Source organism: Cornus florida, unplaced genomic scaffold (assembly GCF_030987335.1).
Source record: "Cornus florida cultivar Cherokee Brave unplaced genomic scaffold, ASM3098733v1 CherokeeBrave_3.0.0_Hap2_Chr10, whole genome shotgun sequence".
NCBI classification, from domain to species: domain Eukaryota; kingdom Viridiplantae; phylum Streptophyta; class Magnoliopsida; order Cornales; family Cornaceae; genus Cornus; species Cornus florida.
In genome coordinates, this window is record NW_026775580.1 from 62,499,329 (window position 1) to 62,516,516 (window position 17,188).

At 36.2% G+C, this 17,188-nt stretch overlaps 1 protein-coding gene across 1 annotated transcript; it reads left to right on the forward strand.

Annotated features, from left to right (window-relative positions):
* Window positions 1-2,542: 2,542 nt before the first annotated feature.
* LOC132279495 (7-deoxyloganetin glucosyltransferase-like) lies at window positions 2,543-4,207 on the forward strand. The gene is made up of 2 exons (XM_059781483.1): window positions 2,543-3,085; window positions 3,203-4,207. The coding sequence occupies exons 1-2, from the start codon at window positions 2,569-2,571 to the stop codon at window positions 4,126-4,128; spliced, it is 1,443 nt and encodes a 480-aa protein (XP_059637466.1). The 5' UTR covers window positions 2,543-2,568; the 3' UTR covers window positions 4,129-4,207.
* Window positions 4,208-17,188: the final 12,981 nt, after the last annotated feature.

Below are 17,188 nucleotides of genomic sequence, written 5' to 3' on the forward strand. Positions count from 1 at the left end.
TCAAGTCATGTGTGCAGCACCAATCCCAGCTGGGCTGATGAGTGCCAAGCCCACCCTACTTGCAAGCTTGCATGAGTATAGTTTTACGTGCCTTGACGTTTTATTTTTGTTTTAAATTAAAATAAAATAAGTATTTTGTTGTAAAATGTTTTGAATAATAATTACCTCATGTGAGAATTCTTTTTAGGTTTGGTGAGTTTTGCAAGCAAATTTACTAAGGTCATGCTTAGTTGATGTTTTATTTTCGTTTTAAATCAAAATAAAATAAATATTTTGTTGTAAAATGTTTTGAATAATAATTATGTTTGATTATATCCATTTATTGTAAGATTTTTTTTTTAAAGAAAAAGCATAAAAATATGTGTTGGTAAAAAATGTTGTATGAAAATAATAATGGTTAATTTTAAAATGTTATTAAAGAGTTTTTCAATTTTTATTAATTTTTTATTTTCTACCGTTTAACGTTACAATACACGTTATTTCAATACTGATGTAAAAATATTAAATTAGTGTTTTGATTTTTGGCCACTACTAATGAAACGTTTCATTACTATAAAAAACCAAACATATTTTATCAAATATGCTTTTTCCACTATTTAATATGCTACAATACCCAACAAAAATAATAAAATGCATACCAAATAAACCTTAACATATTGTGCAGACTTATAATTTCTTAAATTTAATGATAAATTACACTGCCACCTCTTGATTTTGGTCGATGTCAGCGGACAATTACTTCACTTGTTTATATTGGCACCCTTGAAATTTCAAATGCCATAAGACACACCCCTTTATACTACTTTAGTATTAAAAAATGACCAGCATGCCCTTTTTTTAACAGCCACTCCTAAAATAACCTATTTAACCTTCCTAACTAATGCCAAAACCCAGACCACCACAATATCCCAACCACCACCACAACTATATACACAAATTATATACCAACATATATATATATACACACACACACACTATAATATGCAGCAAATTAAACATCCCAAAACACATACATACATATGTTGCCTGGCAACCCTTTAGTGATCGAAGAGATTCATCCATGTGATGAGAAATATGAGAATGAAAAATGAGCAAATATTTGAGCTACCATAGAGCAGAGCAAGTATCCCTCAGGCATAAGACCGATCAGAAGGTTGAACCGGACGAGAAATCGGCGATGGGTGACTGGCTGGGACTCGATATGAATTAAGATGACCGGTCAATCGTAAGAACTTATATATATATATATATATATACATATATCATGCAAGAGAGGGAGCTTCAAAATGAACTAAATTCGATTTAGGGCCTGACACGGCGGCGTTGGTGGCGGAGATCTGAGACCTGGGGAGGCAATCAGCCTCACTCACCAACATCTCGAATTACGGCATCGACTTCTCCTTCCTCAAAGTCGTCGAGAGATCCCAAAACGCCATCGATTCCGGCAACTGGGTTGAGTGAATCAGTCGCGATGGTGGCTCATCCAATGGCAATGACTTTTTCTCTTCGACAACAGTGGCGATCAAGACGTCCTCGACGCGTTGACGTACGCTTCGGATCAGGGAACGAATCGACTGATGTAGGCGAGGTGGTGGTGTTGAACGACTGATGCAGGTGAGGTGGTGGTGTTGGTGACGTGTGGTGTTGAAGGGCTGATGTGGGTGAGGTGGTGGTGGTGGCGGTGTTAAAGGGCTGTGTTGGTGTTAAGAGGGATAACTGGATATGGCAGGCTGTGACTGAGTGTATTGTTGCTTTTGGTAATGGCGGGGGTATTATCGTAAATTAACATCATTAATATTTTGTGGATATAATTGAATTAAATAATAAGAGACAAAAACATTTAAAAGCTCAGAGGTATCAATGTAAATAAATGCATTGATCGTCTATTAAGTAACATTGACTCAAAACTCGTAGCATCAATGCAATTTACCCTAAATTTAAATTCGATCCTTGTTGGTCACTTTCTATCTTTTGAACTAAACTCCGTCAACATTGAGTATCCCATCTCCTTCATTAAAAATTGAGCACTTATTTTTTTGGGTTTAAAAAAATGAGCCCAAATTTATAAGAATAAAGATCCTTTTTTATTTGAAAAGGTATAAAAATGAAATCTTCCAAGTATATTATTAATATAGGCTATAGCAAATCTTTGTGGTGCATATCGACTCGGACAAATAAAAACAAAATGGTATTTTCTAGAATAGGATTTGAAATTGCGTACGGATCAACCGCCGCCCGTCTTGTGAACCTAATCAATCGGCCGACATAAATACGCGTTATGGATCTGTCACAATATTTTCTGCAGTATTATGGTGATGCAGGTGATGGAGTACAGAGATAAAATGAGTGCCGTAGTCGACCATCAATCTGGGGCTGATGCAGCTGGCATTGGCTGAGACGTTTTGTTTTGAAGTTAGCATGATCAATTTGACTTTCTATTTATTTATTTATTTTAAAAACTTTTGGCCCTCTTTGCGAGCCTATAAAACTGAAGCTAATTCACTTGCCAATAGCATCCCACCGAGACAGAGAAAGAGAAAGAGATAAATTGACGTATAGAGAGAGAAAATGGGTTCCATTGCTATGTTAGAGAAGCCTCATGCAGTATGCATACCATACCCAGCTCAAGGCCACATAAACCCCATGCTAAAACTAGCCAAACTACTCCATTTCCAAGGCTTTCACATCACCTTTGTCAACACAGAATTCAACCATCAACGCCTCTTGAAATCCCGAGGGCCCGACTCTCTCAACGGCCTCTCATCGTTTCGGTTCGAAACCATTCCCGACGGCCTTCCTCCGTCGGATGCCGACGCCACCCAAGACATCCCCTCCCTGTGTGCCTCCACCACTAAGCACTGCTTAACTCCGTTCAGAGAACTCCTCTCGAAACTCAACGACACCACTTCGTCCAACGTACCTCCGGTCACCTGCATTGTTTCTGATGCAATCATGAGCTTCACTGTCGAAGCTGCCGAAGAACTGGGCATCCCTGAAGTCCTCTTCTGGACAGCAAGTGCTTGTGGCTACATGGGTTATGCCCAGTATCCTAATCTCATTGAAAAGGGTTTTGCTGGATTCAAAGGTATCAATATATTAATTTATCAAAACCTAACTTCATAATTATAATTTATATCTATGGACTATAATTTTACATTACAATATTTTGGTTCTAATAGATAAATTCTGATTTCTGGTGCAGGTACGAGTTTGGATGCCGTTATAGATTGGATACCAGGCATGGAAGGTATACGTCTGAAGGATATTCCAACTTTTATTAGAACCACAGACCCAGATGAATTTATGATAAAGTTCGTCAATAATGAAGTTGAGAGAGCTAAAAGAGCTTCTGCTATTATTTTCAACACGTTTGAAGAACTTGAGCATGACGTTGTGGACGGACTATCGTCCATGTTTCCTCCAATTTACACAATTGGACCTTTACATTTACTCATCAACCAAGTTGACAATGATGATTTGAAGCCTATAGGATCTAATTTATGGAAAGAAGAGGCAGAATGTCTTTCGTGGCTCGACACGAAAGAACCCAACTCTGTTGTTTACGTAAATTTTGGAAGCATTGCTGTCATGACACCCAACCAACTGGTTGAGTTTGCTTGGGGACTTGCTAATAGCAACCAGACCTTTTTGTGGGTGATAAGGCCTGACCTTGTCTCCGGGGATTCGGCTATCCTTCCACCGGAATTCTTGTCCGTCACCAAAGAAAGGGGCTTATTAGCAAGTTGGTGTCCACAGGAGCAAGTTCTAATCCACCCGTCGATTGGAGGGTTCTTAACTCACAATGGGTGGAATTCAACGCTTGAAACCATAAGTTGTGGAGTGCCCATGATCTGTTGGCCATTTTTTGCAGAGCAGCAGACCAACTGTTGGTTCTGCTGCAATAAGTGGGGCATAGGCATGGAGATAGATAGTGATGTGAAGAGAGATGAAGTTGAGCTTCTTGTTAACGAGTTGATGGTTGGGAATAAGGGAAAAGAAATGAAGAAGGAGGCAATGGAGTGGAAGAAATTGGCTGAAGAGGCAAGCACAAGTTCAGCTGGGTCATCTTACATGAATCTACAGAAAATGATAAACCAAGTGCTTCTCTGTCCAAAAAAATTGAACTAATTAATTAGTAGTTGTTCCTTTTTTTTCAATTAATTTGAACCACAGAGTTTGTAACATGATAATTTGGAGTTTTTTTTTTTTGCGAAATTTTTTGTTTGCTTGTTTTATGTTGTTTTAAGCATTATGTTGGTCATGGAATGGATAGAAACTGTTGTCACTGTTTAGAGTAACAAGACAAATTGGTTGAAGTCATGTCAAACTTCATTTTGAAAAAGGACAATATAGATTGAAGTCATAGGACCAAATTTGTATAGATAAATGGTCCATAACCAACTGCACAGAAAAGATAAATAAATATGTTATCTTGTGACATCTTTAAACTCCTTGGAATTTGTACTTAGAAAGTGCGATTGAGTTTTTCTAAGACCAACCATAGATTGTTTTTCACTCTAGGTGGCTTCTTATTATAAAAATATCAGTTAATAATAATTTTTTTTTTTTTTTAGATTGAATTAATTTTTTCGCCTATCTTATTGTTGTTTAAAGTTGATCAAATAACTTTTGTACCAACTTCCTCACTGGATAAATCAATATCAAATTCTTCTCAAAAAATCTTCCACACGATCACTAAAAATAAAAAATAAATATCTATACCATTGGAAACAAAAATGTCCACAAATCCCATGTTAATATAGCTTTGTACAACACAACTGCATGAAGAATGAACCCGTTCTCATCACGAAACATAACCCCTCCACCACCCAGGTAAGAATTAGAAGAGAAAAGGCATCAACATTACATTTGATCTCTCAAACACGTGGGAGGGCCCAGCTAGAGGATGAGGGAAAATGATTGATTTTTCCCGTGGCAACAACCGTTGAGGGAGAGAATCTAAACTCGGGAACTTCTAAGAATTCTCAATAAAGAGACATTCAGCATTAGTTGATAAATAAATAAATAAAGATATAAATTATGTGAGGATGAAAAAAATTGGTTGTAACAATGAATAAAAACTGCTCCATCATCCATAAGCTGTCCCAATTTTTGAACGTGAAGTGTATTTTAATTTTGATCAAGGTCAAGCATCCAATAAATAAAGTAGAATAAGTTGCCGAACTTTCCAGTGTAGTTAGACGAGTCCGTTTCCGAGAAGATCCATTCAACCAAGTGCCCGCAACAACTGAATGAGGAGTTTTTTGGAGTCGTTTGGGATATTCAATAACTAGTTCTTAATGTTTTTCCACACCGCTTGTCTCCATGTTTTTCCTTTCTTGAGTTAAAAAAATATATAGTGTTCTTTCCTTTACTTACTTACTTGAATGTTCATTTTTGATTGGTTTAAATTAAACTGTAAATCAATGTGGATAATTAACCCTAGGTCTTAGGACCATAAATTTTTACTAAATTATTTAACCACTTTAGCATCGTTCAACTTATATTTGGTATGCTCAATATTTTTAGTTACTGTATTTTAGTTAATTTAATTCTAATTTGAAAACAATGAAACACCTCAAATCTCCATGTCTATAGCAAGAATGCATTTAGAAAAGTTACAAAACAAGGAGGAGGCGTACCTCCTTATATAAAAGAAGAAATGGAATAAGCCCATTTCTAATAAACGCCAAGAAAGGAAAGACAAAAAAGCACATCATTAAGAACAAACCGCAGCTACAAGATCCATGAGACTAAAATTGAGATATGACAGAGCATCCCACACGATAGCCTAAGCAAGATTTGAGGCTTGTTCCCTAACCCCGGTGTGAAGAGAAGAATTCCTTGCCGACCACAGTTTTCAAATATTGTATAAGAAAAAATGAAACATATGATCCTGGACTTAATTGTGTTACTAGTATGGTGAAGTAAGAACCAATCCACAATGTTGTTCAGAGAGCTGAACGTAGGGAACACAAGCTGCAATATATCAAACAAACTACTCCAAACAGTTGAAGCTAGAACACAATAACATAATAGATGATCATTGGAATCTTCGTCAGAGAAGCAGTTATGACATATGGCAATAAGAGGTAGGCCTCTTATCTTCATGCTCACAAAAGTCAGATTCTTGTTATGCAAAATTATAGTGACAGTAACAGCAACCTGGGTCGGCAATGTTTCTAGCAAAGAGCAGGCCAATTGAGAATCTGATTTCTGTATCTGCAAATTTTCCAAGCTGCCTTCAAAGTAGATTGTCATGATTCCATTTAATGATGTCAGAACCGTTATGCATGGACAATCTCTGTATGAATTCTTTGGCCTCAAGAGGGAATGGTTTAAATTGGAAAGAGAATATGAAAATTTGTTATAAAAAAATGAGACTTGCAAAACTTGATAGAAATATTTTTAAATTTGAAGTTTCAGCCACCAATAAAACTTTAGAAGAACTTGGATAAGAGAAAATTAAATCTTATTGGTAAAGTTAAATTTTTAGAACCGGAAATAGAATAGGTTTAAGAGTTTAATAAATCATTGGAGCATAAAATTTATAACTTTAATTGTGAGCTTAATTGTAAGATTTAATTAGTATATGATACGGAATATTCCCACATCAGAACTCCAATACTTTACACCAGTTCAAGAACTTTGCTCTTTCTCTGACATTTAAGCAAGGTGATGACAGGTTTCAGTGGAGACATGGTGTCTTCTCTTTTGGAAATGTTTGGAATAGGTGAAGAAATCCACACCCAGAGGTGCAGTGGTTTTCAGTTTGTTGGAGTGGAGCGAGACCTAAAGCTTCTCTGGTCTGTTGTCTGGCAATGCAGAATAAGCTTTTAACCTTTGAAAATCTAAAGAAAAAGGGGGCTGCCTTTAGTGTCTATCTATCATAACTGCATGAACTCAGCCGATGATGTAGATCATCTTACTGTCAATTGTCCATTTGCTAAAGCAATTTGGCAATGGTTGTCTTGGGTGGAATATGCCTTCAGTCATTTTGTTAACTCAATTAGTGGATTGGTTTGTCACCAAAGGAATAAAACATAAGGCCCAAAAACGTATTTGTGCAACTACTATTTGGTATGTATGGAATGAGAGGAATTTGCGATTACATCAGGAGGTTCGAAGAACTGCTATGGAAATTGCTAGAGCTATTTGTGGAGAGGTCCTAATGTTGTCTGGGATGGAGATGGGAGAGTTATGCTCTCAGTCTCTAGCTAATTGACACTTATTGTGTTTATCCTCTAGTTGTCAATAGACAACTTGTTTCCAAGGGATGCCTTGTTGATGATTTGTAATTTTGTTTATATCTATAGAAATTTTCCATTTTACCCAGGAAAAAAAAAATATATTCTTTCGGCTAGGAAGTCGAAGCGACGTGTAGTCCAAGAGGTTAGGAAGTCCAAGCCACGTGTAGTCTAAGAGGTTGAATAAACTACAAGTGACAATGATAAAGATGATTATTCTTTCTTATAACTCTTTCACTACATGATGAAAAAGTCAAGAGAAGTAGTTACCTAGGTAAATACTTCTATTAACTCTCCTATAAAAAGAGAGGTTGGGCAACTCAAAAGGTACGACACAAATCCCTAAGAAAGTCCTTTCACCTTCTTTTCACCCTCCTGATCTAGCACTAACTTGATTGTCAAAAACTCTTAGGCCAGTACCACACCATGACACCAGTGCCCTTCAATCACCTTTCTCTTTCTTTTCCAGGTACGATGTCATTCCGGGTTGCGAAATCTTGCATCATCAGTTGGCGCTGTCTGTGGGAACCTTTGCAATGGTTCTCGAGTTACGATCTGGAACTCAAGTAGGAGATCAACCTCAACCACACCATGATGGCGGTAACCAGTCAGATAGTGGACACCAATTATACCATGGCAACCACCAGTTGGACGGTGGTGAACAATCACACCACGATGGTAATCATAAGTCACACCATAATAGTGATCACTACTCCGACGTTGGTCACCCGTCACACCATGACCAAGGTCACCAGTCACACCACCCGTCACACCATGGCCGAGGTCACCAGTCACGCCATGATGGCAGTCGCCATAGCCAATCCCATCATGGGAAAGACAGTTCACGCGGTACCCAGTCCCATGCTTCCCATCATGAGAATGTGCCTAGGCGTATTCCAAACGACGGGGAACGTGATGCAGCGTTGGAACAACAAATTCATAACTTTAGTCAAGGAATAAAATCAATTAGTCCAACAAAATGCGGCAATTATGCAACACTTAGATATCCCCATCGTACGTATTAAAGGCAATGATGATGTTGACAAAGCAGAAGCGGGAGACTGACAAAGAAAGTTGCGTACTTCCAACCCTCAATACCAAGAGGATATTTCTTATGTTGAAGAACACATCGAAGCTACCTATATGGACTAAAAGATCCAAGATCTCAAGTTAAAAGTGGAAGGGATGGCCCAAGCCTTGAAGGGAAAGGGGCCTGCTACAGTGGATGACCTTGTTCAAAAGACTAACCCGCCTATATTTCACCAGTCGAATTATGGCTCTCCTACTACAAAAAAAGTTCAAGATGCCTCACCTTGAGAGTTTCAACAAAACTCGAGCCTCTCGACCACTTAGAAACTTTCAAGTCGTTTATGTACTTGTAAGCCATTCCAGATAAGATCATGTGCAGGGCTTTCCTTACTGCACTTAAAAGGGCAGCCCGGGTTTGGTTTAATAAATTGAAACAAGGATCTATCTACGATTTTGATTAGCTCAGTAAGTAGTTCATTGGGTATTTTATTGTAAGAAGGAGACGCATGAAACCACCTACCTATCTGTTGAATGTTAAACAAGACAAAGGGGAGTCGTTGCGTAATTTTATTAGCAGATTCACTACCGAGATGTTACAGGTTGATGAAGTGGATGACAAGGTGGCCCATACAGCCTTCGTGGGAGGACTACAACCCTCCAAATTCTAGTTCTCTGTATCAAAGGATCCCCCAAGTACTATGACAGAATTATTGGTCAAAGCACAAAAACATATGAATGCTGAAGATGTCATGAATTTTCCGGAAGAACTAAGAAGCCGACGATAAAAAAGAGATAAGAATAGGCTCGCCGCCAGTGTGAGTCATACGCAGCGGAATGTATACAGGAAAGTTTTAGGTTTTGTAAAACAAATCTGTGTCATTACCAACTTTACTTATTTTAGCAATTAAACAGTTAATCACATGCAGATAAAATAAAGCAAAGTATAAAGTTAAAAATGACACCAGGATTTTAGCGAGGAAACCAACTAATAAAATACGTCATCTGTTATGGGAAAAACCTCGTGGACTTGTGCAGTCCAAAGTCAACCAATCCACTGTGCTTGAAATAAAGTATACCGAACTTTAACTGTGGCTCACACCCTATCATTCTACACCACACCAACCGCTAACGATCCTCTGGCTTTGTGACTCCCCGTCCAATAGCAACTTGACCTCAGGCTTACACTTGATATTTGTAGGAGAGTAGCAGGTAGATCAGACAGCACTCCGCGAATGCTCCAACCCTTTCAAAGTGTGACTGCGTTTATTTCTGTTCTTCAATTATTTGAATGATGTAGAAGAAGATTTGCTTCATCTGATCGATGTTAATACGACTGTATGATCACGATTAGGATTCGAACTCCACAACTCCAATCTAACTAGGTGAATATGTGTATGTTCTAGGAAGACAACAGAAAAATCAACTTTGATTTTCTGAGAGGGATAAACTTCCTAAGGCTTTGTATGATATATGAATAATGATTAAAAGCCATGAATAAACCATTGTATATGACATGGTTTATATAGAGTATAGAATGACCTAATCCCTCTAAAAATAAAATAAATTCGTGCAAAGGATTTGGTACAATTCTAGACCAACTGGGAAACAATTCAGAAAAAGGAAATTGAAGTTGGATAACAAACAGGACATCTTGAATCGGTTCAAGGAAGCTGAACCAATTCAAGTTTGACAGTGACTCAAACTTGAGTATCTTGAACCGGTTCAAGGAAGCTGAATCGGTTCAAGGTTGGTAGGCCTGAATATTCGAATTCTTTCAGCCTTGTTTCATTCTACGGGAATTTCAGACTAACATGGTAAGTGTAGAATGTCCAACCTTATTCATATTCCTTCCTAAAGTAGTGTTCTTACCCTTTTCTTCACAAACTCTTTAAGTATGGTAAGTTTGAACTCCTTCCCAGTTCTGTAGTCCCTGTCGAACTTGATGACTTGTAGAACAAGTAGTTTAAATTACAACTCAACTTGGACTTGTTATGTCTATGATAATTGCCAAAAATAATTAATATCTCACAATCTTCCCCTTTGGCAATTTCGTGACAAAACCCTAAAAACAATTTTTGCAATCTACCCAAAGCAGAAAAGTAAATTACATTATTTGCTTAAAGGCAAAAATACAGAAATAGGAACACTATTCTTCTTGGATTCAAGACTCGACCTATTTTCCTACACACGATCAGGCAACAACTACCAGTGAAGTTTAATAAATAACAATTTATAAGAACTCCCCCGTAAGTAAATATCCAAAATTTTATCTCCCCCTTAACATCACATCATCTCTCCCCCTTTTTGTTACAAATTGACAAAGTAGAGAAACAACTAATAAAACAGATAATTTTAATCCAAAGAAGTCAATTAAAGCATATTGAAGTCATTGAAAGCATATTCTAGGAATATCTAAAAACAAAGACAAGTGGTGCAATTATTAAACAAAATATGATGTCATGATGCATGAGAAAATAACATTAAAAGCAGCATCATATTCCCTCAACCACTCAGAGACAATAAACAACATCTTTAGTCTCCACCATTTTCCTCTTCATCCTCATTCTTCTCATCCTCATCTGTATACTCATCCTCATCTTCATCATCTTCCTCATTGTTAGCTTGCAAATCTAGAGGTGCAGGCCTGTAAACATCCTCATCCGAAACCCAAATGGTTGTCCTCTCAGCTAAGTCATCTGTAGTTTGAGATCTCGGATCTCAACCATTATCTTCTTAAACAACAAAGTCTAATATTGAAGTAGATGGGAATACATGATGTTGGCATCAGTTTTCATAAAAGTCCCTTTCGGAGTAAATAGCTGGGTAATTTTTGAAACTTGTGACGGCCCTTCATCAACAGATCTCCTGGCCTTTCTAGCATTCTCCTGAGCAGTCTTTGACTAGTTCAAAGCATGAGGATCCAATTCAGTCATGATAGGCTTATGATTAGCCCTTGGAGGAATCGGTACATTCTTCTTTTTCAGAATTTCCATGATGATCATTGGAAATGGAGAAGAATATTTCCAAGAATTTTTCTTGTAATGAGCTATTATAAGCTGCACAATAGAGTGGTCAAGCAAAATATTCTTATTGTTGGCAAGAAAATAAAGTACTTGTGCTCACTCTAGAGATAATTCATCTTTCTTCCCGAAGTAGCCCATATTTGCCATAGCAAACAAGTTGAAGAACACAGCTTCATCTGTCAGAAATTGAGCTGGGATCGTATCTTAATTCACAGAGGAGTTAGGTACACAGATCTTTGGTACAATCTTGGAAAAATCAGGGCATATAACTGTCAAAGGCAGAGTATGTCCCGATAATTGACGATTTTCCGGAAGGTCAAGGATAGATGCAATATCCTGCTTATCAATTGTATAATCAACTCCAAACAAGGATACAATGAAGTAGGAGTCATGAACCTCACGGATATTAGCATAGAAATAACTAATCATATCCGGACAATAAACGCCTTTGTTAAGCCTAGTGAAAAAAAGCTAATCATGAGATTTGATGTAGTTCACTAGTGCTTGTCCTACAGTGTCTTGAAGTTTTTGTAGATTAACATTTCTTTCTGTCTTTATTGGCCCATCCTTGTAAACAAAGATATACACCTTCCAAGCTTCTTCATTGTAAAAATACGACTCTTTAAATTCAATCCTTTCAGTGCTAGAAACTGAAGGATATCTTATTGGAGACATGCTAGGTGCTTGTGAACCACTTTGGGGTTCTTGAATGGAGATGCCTTGTCGAGACCTCTTTGGTGGTCTAGGATTAGCAATTCATTTCCCGTTAGCTTCCCTAGTCAATTTAAGAGCCATGTCCTTTAGAAACTTTTTCACTTTGAAGCTTGTAACTCTTTCAGGAATTTTATCAAACACTTGGTGTGCAACCCCAAAAGTGTTTATAGAAAAACTTGTTGTGATCTTTAATCCTCCCCAAAATCAATCAACAAAAGTAATTTAGTATTCCCCAAACACAATGAAGCTTCAATCCTTCAATCAATCAACAAACTTAACCAATCCTGTAAGTTTTAATCCCAAACTCCATAAAACTCCTTCAAACCCATTTTTGAATTTCAATTCTTCACGTAACTTTTTGAATCCTTGATTTCAATCTCCAATGCATGTAATAAGCAATACAATAGCATAGAATGATGCAAAGAGATAATCTGATGTGTATGGGTATCTATATGTGAGTTGTGTATTGATATGGAGTGAGGGTGAGCAAAAGAGACGAAAAGATTATGCAAAAATAAATCCTGGAGAGGTTTTAAAACCCAAGTACCCGAACCCTTGAACCGGTTCAGCCCCCATGAACCGGTTCCAAAAGGGCAATGCACATTTGTGTACTAAAGCTTGAACCGGTTTAGCCATCTTGAACCGGTTCAAGACTCCCAGTTTTGAATCCTCAGAAAAAGTTTAAACAAAATGTTTTAAATTATTTCCAGAAAAATATTTTAACACATCAATGATTGAAACTAGAAACAAAAACAAACTAAAAACCTAAAAATCAAAATCTTTTTGAATTTTCCAAAATTTTCAAATTTTTTTTTTTTTTTTTATCCATAAAATTAAGAACAAAATCACCAATCATTAAAATCATCCGGTCAACACACGATTCAAAACCCTTTTAGAGAATTTTAAAATTATATCAGAGAACAAATATTTGACTCCATAAACTTTTCAAATAATTTCAACTCTTAGAAAATAATCACAACATGAAATCAAACTTGTAAATTTTACTGAAAAATTTAGAAATTAATCTAGCAAGTTCATGTATGTGTGTGAAATCCAATCTAATCCATCTTCAGTTGAATTTCAACAGATCATTGTCTAAACCTTATTGATCGAAAAATATCAAGATAAAATTGTTTTGAGCAATTTTTTTTCTAAGTAAGGCAACTTTCACTCTAAAGAGTAGTCTGCAATTCCCCAACTTAACTTATCTCCACTGTTAGCTTCAATTCACAGTTTAATGGGAGCTTTCGATCAAATCTCAATAGGTAGCCTTTTCCTTGGTAACTTATTCAGCATTTTTTTCTTCTTTTCTTTTTAAGCTGAATTTTTTTTTTTCAAATTTTTTATTTTGTTTTTAGCTCTTATTTTCTTTAAACAATAACCTTTATAACTTTTGTGAACAATAAACCCTAGTTAACCGATCTATAGATATTCAACCAAATTTGTCAGAGATGGACTAGTGCACAAAAGTCTATGGCCTTAAGAGATTCAAATCTAAAAATCCCCTAAACAATGCAAATCATCTTTCAATGTATAGATTACAGACCAAGAATCTATTTTTAATCACATTATCATGTGTCTTAATTTGCATTCAAAGATAGATCATAAATTCTTCAAAAGAATTTTCACATGCGTATCAAGAAGATTGTGATCAGAAAATCAAACCCTAACCAAACCCTAACAAAAGATCCAATGACAACAAAATTTTCTTTTAAAACACATGCCATGATCACTGAATTTTGTAGGACTCAGTTTGAAGGTGAAGTCCTCTTGGAAACTAGTTCTATGGACTCAACAGACATATAATTGATTAAATTAGACTTTTTGATCCACACAGTTCTCACTCTCACTTCTTGAAATTCTTTTTCCCTCTTTACCTCTTTCTTAGGCAAAATTTCAATTTTAGAAACCTTAGGTGACAATTTCTTTTTCCCTTTAGAACGCACATTGTTCTTAGCATGAGACTTTTGAGAATCAATTTTAGAAAAATCTTTCTTTTTCCTATGAAGGTATGAGTTATACTTATGTCCATTTTTTCCACCAAAAGTGCAATGCAACAACTTAGGCACATAAGACATATCAGAATGTGATACATCAGGCAAACATGGTTTAGTCATAATAGCAAGTTTAACAAAAGTTGTTTTACCTTGGTTACTAGAAGAACCTTTAACGAATCATAACCCTATTTTATCATTCACATCCTTACCCATGTTGATTATCTTATTCAAACTGTTTTGACTCATATTGAACCCTTTCAGTTTGTCTTTTTCAGATTTCAATTCAATTTCAAGATAATCAATTTTCAAAGCAAGACATTTTTTTAACGAGTTAGCAACACTTACCTTATCCTCAAGAATGATGATCTGTTTCTCAAGCTCAGTGATGACAGACTCGCTTTCAACAGCCTTCCTTTTGCTTCAACAATCTGGTTCTTTAGATCTTCATTCTCTCCTTTTGCTTGGATAAGCTCATTTGCTAGCTTATTGATTGCCTGTTTGGTCTCAATGGTTTCTTTGACCATCTTCTTCGGTCTTTTATTGTCCTTTTCAGCCTCTTCAACTTGTCCATCACAAACTTCACTGTCTTCGTTATCTGAACCGTCAGAGTCAGATAAATTAATGACATGAGGACCCCTATCAAGAAAAGCGACATAAGAAAAATCATTAGTGTCATCCTGAGGAGAATCAATATCACTTAAAGTAGACTTTTCAATCATAGAAACTTTCCTTACTTTTCCTTTATTCTTATCCTTTTGTTTTTTTCCTAGGACTATGACAAACATTGGATGCGTGACCTTTGCCACCATAATTCCAGCAAGTAAATTCGGTTTCTTTTGATTCCTCTACTTTTTTCTCATTAAGCCTAAACTTTGACGTCTTGTCAAAATTTTGAAGATTAGCCATGTTGCTATTCATTCTCCTTTATTGCCTTTGCAAAATCTAACTAAATTGCCTTAACAAGAATGCAATATCATCATTAGAGTCATCATTCACAGAATTCTCAACCGGTGTAGATTTTAAAGTAAGATTTTTCTCTTTCTTACTTAAATCAAAATTCTGCATCTCAAAAGTTTTTAATGAACCTACCATCTCATCAACTTGACAGGTAGTCAAATCCCAATGTTCAGAGATGGTTTCAACCCTAATTTGGAATCTTTTATGTAAAGACCTTAAGATTTTCTCACATATTTTTTTATCACTAACTTTTTTTCCCTAAGTTACGCAGTTCAGAAATTATTTCAAGAAGACTAGAATAAAAATCAGAAAATGATTCATCTTCTTTCATCACAATATTGCTAAATTTATGAGAGAGCAACTAAATTTTGGACAACTCACTTTTGAATTTCCTTCATGAGTAACCTGCAAAATATCCCAAGCTTCTTTAGCAGTTTAACAATCAGAAATTCTAGCATATTCAGATAAAACAACAGAATTAATAATTGAATATAAAGCTTTGCCCTTAGTATCATTTCGCTCAACTTCAATAGCAGTAAAAGCAAAAGTATCTTTTAACTCTTTGACTGTTTTACCATCCACAGTTGTATCTACTGTAGGAGGTGTATAGCTAGATTCAACTATCGCCCAAGTTTTACCACCAGAATTTTGCAAATAGGCTCTCATCTTTGATTTCCAAAAATTATAATTATCTCCTTCAAATAAAAGACTACGTTGATTAGAACCACCTTCTTTCAACGCATAAGACATGATTTTGAAAACAATTTTTGAAAAACACAACAAAACTAAACTTTTCAACAAGGATTAACTCAATGTATAGAGATTGGCTCTGATACCAATTTGTAAGTCATACGCAACGGAATGTATAAAAGAAAGTTTTAGGTTTTGTAAAACAAATCTGTGTCGTTACCAACTTTACTTATTTTAGCAATTAAACAATTAATCACATGCAGATAAAATAAAGCAAAGTATAAAGTTAGAGATGACACCAGGATTTTAGCGAGGAAACCCAGTTGATAAAATACATCAACTGTTATGGGAAAAACCTCGTGGACTTGTACAGTCCAAAGTAAACCAATCCACTATGCTTGAAACAAAGTATACCGAACTTTGACTCTAGTTCACACCCTATTGTTCTACACCACAACAACCGCTGACAATCCTCTGGCTTTGTAACTCCCCGTCTAACAGCAACTTGACCTCAGGCTTACACTTGATATTTGTAGAAGAGTAGCAGGTAGATCAAACAGCACTCTGTGAATGCTCCAACCCTTTCAAAGTGTGACTGCGTTTACTTCTGTTCTTCAATTATCTAAATGATGTAGAAGAAGATCTGCTTCATCTGATCGATGTTAATACGACTGTATGATCACAATCAGGATTTAAACTGCACAACTCTAACCTAATTGGGTGAATATGTGTATGTTCTAGGAAGACAACAGAAAAATCAACTTTGATTTTCTGAGAGGGATAAACTTTCTAAGGCTTTGTATGATATATGAATAATCATTAAAAGCCGTGAATAAACCAATGTATATGACATGGTTTATATAAAGTATAGAATGACCTAATCCCTCTAAAAATAAGGTAAATTCGTGCAAATGATTTGGTATAATTCTAGACCAACTGGGAAACAATTCAAAAAAAGGAAACTGAAGTTGGATAGCAAACAGGACATCTTGAACCGGTTCAAGAAAGCTGAATCGATTTAAGTTTGACAGTGACTCAAACTTGAGCATCTTGAACCGATTCAAGGAAGCTGAACCGGTTCAAGGTTGGCAGACCTGAATATTAGAATTCTTTCAGCCTTGTTTCATTCTGCAAGAATTTCAGACTGATATGGTAAGTATAGAATGTCTAACCTTGTTCATATTCCTTCCTAAAGTAGTGTTCTTACCCTTTTCTTCACAAACTCTTCAAGTATGGTAAGTTTGAACTCCTTCCTAGTTCTGTATTCCCTGTCGAACTTGATGACTTGTAGAACAAGTAATTTAAATTACAACTCAACTTGGACTTGTTATGTCTACAATAATTGCCAAAAATAATTAATATCTCACAGCCAACTCTAAAGACGAGAGAGACGCTAAGTTCAAGAAGCCTGCCAGCGACAATGACCCATGGGGTAGGATATCTACACCAACTTCACTCCCTTGGACACTCCAATCAGTCAAATCCTCCTACAAATCTAGGATGACCCACCTTAGGGTGGCCATAAGTTAAA

Coding starts and splice junctions, on each gene's coding strand:
- LOC132279495 (XM_059781483.1), top strand. CDS start 2,569: ATGGGTTCCATTGCTATGTTAGAGAAGCCTCATGCAGTATGCATACCA. Junction 3,086..3,202: donor GGGTTTTGCTGGATTCAAAG/GTATCAATATAT, acceptor TTTCTGGTGCAG/GTACGAGTTTGGATGCCGTT.